This window comes from Populus euphratica, unplaced genomic scaffold, assembly GCF_000495115.2.
Source record: "Populus euphratica unplaced genomic scaffold, PopEup_1.0 scaffold87.1, whole genome shotgun sequence".
Taxonomy (NCBI): Eukaryota; Viridiplantae; Streptophyta; class Magnoliopsida; order Malpighiales; family Salicaceae; genus Populus; species Populus euphratica.
Window position 1 is genome coordinate 1,325,133 of NW_011499900.1, and position 8,880 is coordinate 1,334,012.

The 8,880-nt window shown below is 34.1% G+C and overlaps 1 protein-coding gene across 1 annotated transcript; it reads right to left on the reverse strand.

The window, feature by feature from the left end:
* Positions 1 to 388: 388 nt before the first annotated feature.
* On the reverse strand, positions 389 to 8,270 carry LOC105132738 (uncharacterized). The gene is made up of 5 exons (XM_011036408.1): positions 8,184 to 8,270; positions 7,978 to 8,060; positions 2,480 to 3,060; positions 1,402 to 1,577; positions 389 to 1,230 (listed from the first exon to the last, which is right to left on the reverse strand). The coding sequence occupies exons 2-5, from the start codon at positions 7,997 to 7,999 to the stop codon at positions 780 to 782; spliced, it is 1,230 nt and encodes a 409-aa protein (XP_011034710.1). The 5' UTR covers positions 8,000 to 8,060; positions 8,184 to 8,270; the 3' UTR covers positions 389 to 779.
* Between the last annotated feature and the right edge of the window lie 610 nt (positions 8,271 to 8,880).

Below are 8,880 nucleotides of genomic sequence, written 5' to 3' on the forward strand. Positions count from 1 at the left end.
GATCAATTATTTGATCACTTAAATTGTATTTTCTTCCTTGGTAGAAAATAAAGAAAATAAATTAGTGCCTCCTAATTTTGGATGAGGAATTAGTTTCAACCACGGTTTTAGAAATCTAAGATATATAACAATTTATTCATTGAGAATAAATTTTGCAGGATGTAGTTGTTACTGGGGGAAAAAATAAAATTGTAGCATGATTTGAAGCATAATGAAAAGAAGAAGAGCACCTTTCCTGTTTCCTCGTTCGTTCCCGTTCCATTCAAAATGTCTTAATGCTTGATTGCTAGAATGATAGTACTTCTTCAACAGACCTATTTTAACCATCAAAACCCCAGATAAAACCCAAAGAAATTCTCGAAAACAAGTAAAAACACGGAGTCAGAAATTGGGACAAGCAACTCTATCCACTCTCATTAGATATGCATAGGAAACCGAATTGTCCCCGTCTCACAGGTTATTTATCATAAAGATAACTTAGCATGTCCATGCATGTCAAATGCATCATCCTAACTAGCCATCCAACATTTGTTCTCCAGTCAACAAGAAAGTCAGCTTTACAAATTGTAGCTCCCCTACCACTTTAATGTTTTCCCAAACTCTCCAAGAATTAAGCCAACTATTTAAATTTTGTTCACTAGGAGACAAATGATAGAATTAAGCCAACTACCTTCCTTTCCATCTCTTTTTTTTTCTTTTGTCATTTTTTTCTACATAGTACATCCTGATAGACTATAGGATGCGGAGAGGAAACCTAAACAGGTTTTCCATAATCTTTGTCAGGGAGATGCCCATTCAAAGTAATGACAGCGTGCACCTCTAGTGGCAGTCCAGTTGCCACAACCAAAGAACAGGCTACCTTGCTTCGGTCCAGGCTTTCGAACCATTCCTTTGCTGCTCTTCACACCACAGAAACAGAAGGGGTGATATGGGAAAACAGGAATATGAATTTCCTTAAGCTTACGAGGCTGGTGTGGTGCAAGGGACAGGTTCTCAGCGGACTGCTTGCATGACAATGAACTGTCAGTTGTCTGCCACATCAGTGAGTTGGTGATAGAGAATCTGATGCCCCGGCGCATAAGTAGAGCAAGCAGACGAGCAGTATTTTTGGCATCATCCAGCCCACAGTGAGCACGGCCCTGCCAGTGTAGGCCTGCCATCTCAACAGCCTCCTTCAGACATCTTGCACCACCAAATATGTCACGGAAAGGAACTTTTAAGTTGATCCATCTGGAAAATGTTAAAAAAAAAATTGAAATCATGTTAACGACTTTCAACATGTCTGCCAAAAAATAAATGCAACAGAATTCCAGTTTATTCACAATGAAAAATAGCTTGCGCAGAAGATTAATACATTTATAATGGGAAGGTTTTTAATCAAAAGGCTAATATATCATTTACCGGTTAAAATAAGGAGGCTTCCTGATCTTCTTGAATCGGCACTCAGATTCCAACATCACTCGACAATCCCAGTTCGACCATGTCACCACAGCAAATTTGGTGTTTTTTATCCCTTTATTCTCAAGCCATTTATCATGCCTGAGGAGTGCCTCACTAAGAGTAACACCTCTGTCCACCTGGAACCACACAGAAATACAAGAATAAGATAGAGGTCAAATGAAGTTCATCAAAAAAGTTAGGCAAGAGAGATTAACATAAAGCTAATTCTAAGAAACTAGTTGAGGTAGGAAAACGTTAAAAAGTATGGCCAGCTTGCAGAAAAGCAAAGAAATGACTCATATTGCAAAACCTGAGAAAAAAAGGACAGCACTTGCCACTAACTTCTACCAATCCACAATGTCCCTTCATACCTTGTGTGCTTCATTGCTCTTTTCAAGCACAATAAAATGCTTCAATATCGATTTGAGACGAAAAAGAAGACTTCAATGAGCCTAAAAGTACTAGTGTTTATATCGCATTGTCATAGAACATTCTTTTATGACAACATTCCAACTTGGGACAATTGTTTCAGTCCATATCCAACTTTCATTCTATGCCAAGCCCAGTGAAACCAGCCCCTGACAATGTTGAAACCACAGATTGCTTTGTATTTGGCATGGAATCAATACCCCACTACTAAATAAGTAGACCAAATGGAAGTTGCACCTGAGAAATTTTATATTACTCCTGGAGTAACTAGCAATACTTGCTCCATGAAGAGAGTGGTAGATACAAGGAAGAGATAGAAAGCAGAGGGAGTACGTAAAAAAATGTTTGTGTATGTGGAAATAAAAAAAATCATCTTTTAAGGGTTCCAAAGCAATTTTTCTATCTCTCCATTATGTTTATCCCTCTCTTCATGAAGAATTGGTAATTACTCCTAAAGTAAACTAAAAAATTTCATTGCACACTATTTACGCTTTTAAAGGGAAAGTCAGTCTGCCAAACCTAGTACAAAGTAAATTGAACACCACTCACAACATTCCAAGAGATACATACTTATTACTCTTTTCTAAAAGGTAAGGAATTCCAAGCTAACCTGGATTTGCTGGATACCAGTCAGATCCTTGCAGAAATCACTCAAGAGCTGATTGCATGTTGGCCGCACATATGTCTGAAAACATGCTTCTAGTTGGCCAGTGACACTACTCACAATGACAGATGGAAACTCAATTATCTCTTGTGGATGAGGATTTCTTTCCTTGTCGCAAGTAGCCTCAAAATCTATGACCACAAAATATTGAAAATCTTGGAACTGGATCTCAAATGGATAACCTTGAGAAAACATACTGAAAGGAGCATAATGAAATCGAGTCTCCAGAGGAAAGGGATAAAACTGGCTCTCAAAACAATTCATTTGGTGCTGCTGCATTTTTTGAGAGTCCGGATAAAAGGTCGGCCATGAGCCAAAATCATGATGGTAGGCAGGTTTGTTGTGAAATTCACTTGGAAGTTCAAGAAACTCACTGCTTAGTGAGTGAACTGGTTCAACAGCATCCCTGCCTGGGTGAGCACCAATTTCTTCTTTAAACTCAGGAAACCCTTCAAAGGAATTCCCACAAGGGAATCCCTTGATTTGGAGGCATTTTAAGGAGGCCTCACAGCTCCTTTGCATAGTTTCTGGTAAGAAGAAATGAAAAACAGAACACTTGAGACAATTTAATTTTGATAATCTGGTATCATCAACCATATTTAACTATCCTGATAAACAGTAAAACAAGCAAGGGCTGCCAAGTGCGTAAATCCTGGGAAAGACTCCAAGTAATAATGTATCGAGAAAGAAAAGGTGGCACATCATATGCAAATACATAAGGCCCCAAAAGGGGATTGCATAAAAAAGAATACAAAAAAAAATGCTGCTACATGGATAGGGAACTGCATATATTCCTTGCATACTGAAGCAAAGCCTTTGTAGATAATCTGCACCTTCATATCTAGTGATGTGATGACACAACATGTATATAGGAAAAGTAGATAGCCCTGATATTTTCATAAAAGTTCAAATAGTCAGAATGTTCTAACAAAAATAAACTAGATAGCCCTAATTATGCCAGCTCTAGACCTAGAATCCTTATAGAAAAAGTATTCCTAATTAAAATTCATCTAACTAGTAGAATCTATCTACAATTGAATTCCTAAATAGTAAAACACTAATTAAATTAGAAGTCATAATCTAAATAAGAAAAAGAATCCAAATACAATAGGGTAAATAAAGACAATCTATCTTGCATAGCAACTTCCAGATCTTATTTGAAGGACTTTCCAATCTCCGATCATCATGAAATTTTAACCCAATAGGAAACAAGACTTTTAGAATCTCCTGTCAAAATTTTAATTTGATCCAACGATTGAATTAATAGTTGTGCTTGATTTAGAAAACCATGTCTTTAAACTCCTCAAAACCTAAAAATCTTAACCATTAATGAAATAATACAATATACATTATTATGTCAAGAATATTAAAGAAATTTTCCCACATCAGTCCCCTCTATTTCTAAAAAACTCACCCTTGAGTTATTTGTCAATAATTGAACTCTTCCACTCCAAAGAAACAAATAATTTGAATATAGCATTGTAGCCAACATATTCATGAAGTAGCATGTATTTGACCCATGAACTTCAAAATTTAATTCATGATGCGTACATGCTAAAGAAAAATTAAGATGTGATGTTAAATTTTTTGTTCCTATGAAGTCCACTTACCTCAAACTTGACCTCCTCATCATCTTCCAATATTTCAACTTTGTATATAAAGAAACTTCAAAATGATCTTTCATAATATGAGAATTGTCAGAAATTACCATGTCCTCTATTTTTTTGTTTGAAAGATCTTCATTCTTGACTAAAATATCATTGCTAGCCACTATCTTCTCAAACTTAAGGTCAAAAGATTGAAACTGTTTGTCAACACCCTTTTTGGTCACGTTATCTACAACATAATTAGATAACTTAGATTTTGGTTATCTACAACATAATTAGATAACATAGATTTTGTTTCTCACCAAACTACTCCACAATGAACATAAAGCAAATAATGTTTATCTATCCAATATAAAATCTCCTCAAAATCTTGTATAAACTCCAAAATTAATGATCATCTCAAATCTTTCTATTAATGGAGTTAAAGGCTTACCAGTACAAGTTCTATATTCTAGAACTTCAAACCACCATTTTTTAGCACCACAAGAAAATTTGTCTACAACAAGCCATACTTTTTTATAATAAAGAATCTTGTTGAAATAAAAGTAGGCTTCTAACTCTGTTAACCAATTAATAAATCTTTTCTTTGAAAATCTTTCATTATAGAAAGGAATCTCATTGAATTTAGAGATAGATTTAGGTTCAACCTGCCTCAAGGTAAGTCTCTAGGCAAATTTCTCTCCTCTTCACGATCCTTTTTCGCATTTTCCATCAACTAAAGGACCTGTTCTTTAGACAGTGCTGCCACATTCTGCGATAGTCCTACCACAAACTGCTCTAATTGATTATTTGCCGCCTTTTGTGCCCGCACAATGCCCTGGATGACCTCCATTCCTGCATTGCGGGGTAGTTTGTTACCATCTCCATCCATCAGATAGGTAAATCTGCTTTAATAAGAATTTAAGCAGTGCATAGTGTGGATAGAAATTAGGGTTCCCAAGCCCTAAGGTTATAACCATAAACACCATAAACACTATAGAGAAATGGAGAAAATCTCTTATAATTTGAATGTTCTATCACAAATAAACTAGACATCCTTATTTATACTAGTTTTGAAACTAAAATCCTTATAAAAAAAGGATTCTAAATTAAAATTTAACTAATTAATAGAATCCATCTAGCATTATGATTATTAAATACTAGAATAGTAATTAAATTAAAAGTTCTAATCTAAATAGGAAAAAGAATCCAAATACAAGGTAAATAAAGATAATCTCGCACAATAACTTCCGAGCCTTATTTGAAGGCCTTCTCGATCTCCGATCATCATGAAATTTTAACCCAAAGGGAAACAAGGCCTTCAGAATCTTTTATTGAAATTTCAACTCAATCCAGTGGTTAGATTAAAAGTTATGCTTGTTTACCAACTGCATATTGGACTTTTCTTAAGCTCTTCAAAACCTAAAAATCTTAACCATTAATGAAATGGTACAATAAATATTATTATGCCAAGAATATTGAAGAAAATGTCTCATGTCACATGAGCATTTTCGACTGCCTTTTCCTTTCTTCTAAGATAACCAAAAACTTTACTAGAGGACACCAAGGGAATGAAATCCAACCACAAACTAAGAACTTTGATTGCAAGAAATTGATCTGCCAAATCTATAATAAAAGAAACATCTTCAATAGATGGCTTTTTAAACCAAACGTGCAGAGTTAAATCCTAAAAATAAGTCAAAAGCAACTCTTCCCCTCAGAAGGCTTCCTTGTACATCCCCTCTAGTTTAGCCAAAACAACAAGGTTCAGAAAAAATTCTCTTATTCGTACACAATTTTATAGCCCTTCAAGTGAACACCTCACAATCTTTAGCATTCCAAGTAAAAGATACATCCCATGACACACTTTCTAAAGAAAAAATCCACATAATAGATAACCAAAGCCTACTTAATCATAGCCAACAAAAAAACGAGATCTAGAAATAACTCCTTTTAAGTGTTATGGCATCAATTAGCTCATCATTCAAACCACAAGAATGCATCTAGATACCAAAGCACAATTATATGAATTTAAAACACCTAGGTCTTTCCTTTCTACCAAACATAAATCACATACAAAGTGCACATTTTAGACATGCTACAACTAGTAGCTTGGCCAAGTTGTTTTTTACAAACAAGTCATTTTGCGTAGGCACACAGATTTCAAATCTAACTTTCTAGTATAAGATCAAGACACAGATAAGTGATTTTCCGATTGACAGATGGAGACATGCAGGCTTCAAGGTCTCAAGTGGTCTCAACTGTTTATCTCTCATGAAATGAAAAATTGGCTAGAGAGGAAGAGGTGAAACAAACTATTGTGAAGATGGCAAAAGAGAAGGCCCCTTGTTTGGCAAGTTTTACTAGGATTATTGGAATACTGTCATGGATGAACAATTAAGGTTTTTAATGGATTTTATTTGAATGAGGTTGCATGAAGGAGAACAAACTTATGTTTATTACACTAATTCCCAAGATATCCTGTTATCAAGGGTTTTGGACTTTTTAGTTTACTAATGTGCCTGTGTAAAATTTTAACTTAGGAGCTAATAAAATCTGCAAGGTATACACATTAGGCTCATGCTTCTGTAGTTAGGAACTAAATTGGATGTACTTTAGCTAGTCGGTGGATGACATTAGAAGGAAAAGTAAGCAGGCATAGTTGTAGAATTGGGTTTTGAGAAGGCCATGATCAGGTAAATTGATACTTTCTTGATGATTCTTAGAAAGTGAGGATGATAAATGGAGGGACTAGGTTGAGTTATGTCCTTAAGTGTTATTGATTATTGTGAAAGCTGAGCCTTCAATCTCATGTTATTCAATGCTACTCTACAAAAAACAAATGGTAAAACTTAGATTCAACCTGGATGTCATTTAAAATCCTCATCAAGGTCAATTTATTAAGGGGATTGAAGATCCTGCTCAATCAGACCATCTCATCAAAAGAATTTATATTTTAAGCACTTTAGAATGACAAGTGTTTTTGGAGAAGATAAATTAACATAATGTTTTCTTCTCTAAAAATACACATTGAACCAAATTCCTCATGGCTAAAAGAACAGATTGTTTCACTAATCTTTTATATTTACTATATAGTTATAATCACAAGACACCTGTTATGGCAGCATTTATACCAAAATCACATGCAACTCTGCACCGATTGTACACACCTAAAGCAACACATGACAGGATCACGATTAAACTGGTACAGGACCATGCCAGGGCCAGGATCAAAACTCTTCGATTCAACAATCACCAAACCATTTTCTGAACCTAGGCTCTAGATGTGGAAACCTACATTGTGCATCCACTCAACAAGTAATAAAGTTCAAGTCACACAAATGCACAGAACACCACCACTCAAGTGTTTAATTCGAGTCTCAAATTCCTCATACGCCTGAAATTTCACACAATTCCTCACTGACATCCAAATCTCCACAAAACATAAAATCACATATCCTCCACTCGAATAGAATTTCTAAACATTCAGGTAGCAATCACTCCACCAGCAACCAAATCAAAAACTAAACCCTCAAACTCCAACCATGTCCCTCAGCAACACCACAACACATTCACCAACCTTGTTATGCCTCAAAGCTAAACGACACAGCAGTGATGATCACAAAGTAACCAACACTGAAAAAACACCCAAGTCTCCATCTTTACCATTCAGTCCTCCATTATAAACAAAACCCATTATAGAGAATCAATCAAAAAATATTATTGCATCAAAAAAACAAGATAACACAAACGCACATATAATTGAACTAACACTCAAAATAGATTAAAAAAAATTCAAAATTCAGAAGAAAAAAAAACCCAGAAGAGAAAACACGACAAAACAGAGCATAAAAATACCTTTACTTTCAAGGGCCATCATGATCTTGTGTATAATTAAGATCCACCAGCACGTACATGAGATCTTCCTCTGTTTAACCCACCTATACACACCAATCACAGAGATTAATTACTTACAAGTATAAATATACGGCTCTTAATACACCAAATATTTCACTTTTAGTATCAGCAACGAGAGAAATCCAAGAGAGAGGAGGAGAAGATACCTGGTGTGATTGGAAGATGTAAGAGACAGGGAAGGAAGTTATGCAGGTTATGCTTATAAGATACTTATATATGTGTGTTTATATATATATATCTATATAATTTTAATTATCAGTGCAATATATAATTATATTAATGATATGTATTTTGTTTTTACCAGAAAAAATTACTTTTTCTGAATAATTAATCATTGACTGCGGTCCTCTTTCATAAATCAGTTTGTTTTCATATTAGAAATTTTAAAAATATTATAAAAAATAATTTATATTGCTTTGGATTTAAATAATTTGCTTAAAATTTAATCAAAAAATACATTTAGATTTAATAATAAAAATTTAAGATTATGTGTAAAACTTATTGAGAATAAATTTTGAAGGAAAATAATAGTACGCATGCAATTATGTTGCTGCTTGATTAAAAAAAAAAACTTATTACTGTTTTTAAGCACTTTAGTTGTGGGGGCGCAAGTAAGACAAAAAAACTAAGAGTGAAAAATAAATAATTAATTCAAGTTAGAAATTAGTTTAAGATGTGGTTTACATGTTATTGGTTAATTGGTCAATCACATCAATATTGTTAGGAGATTTTTTAAAATATATATTTATCATTTCAAATTTTTTAAAAGTCTAATCAAATTTTTATTAAATTAATTGAGTTAAGAATTAATTTATTAGATCATTCATATTTAATCAAGTTAAT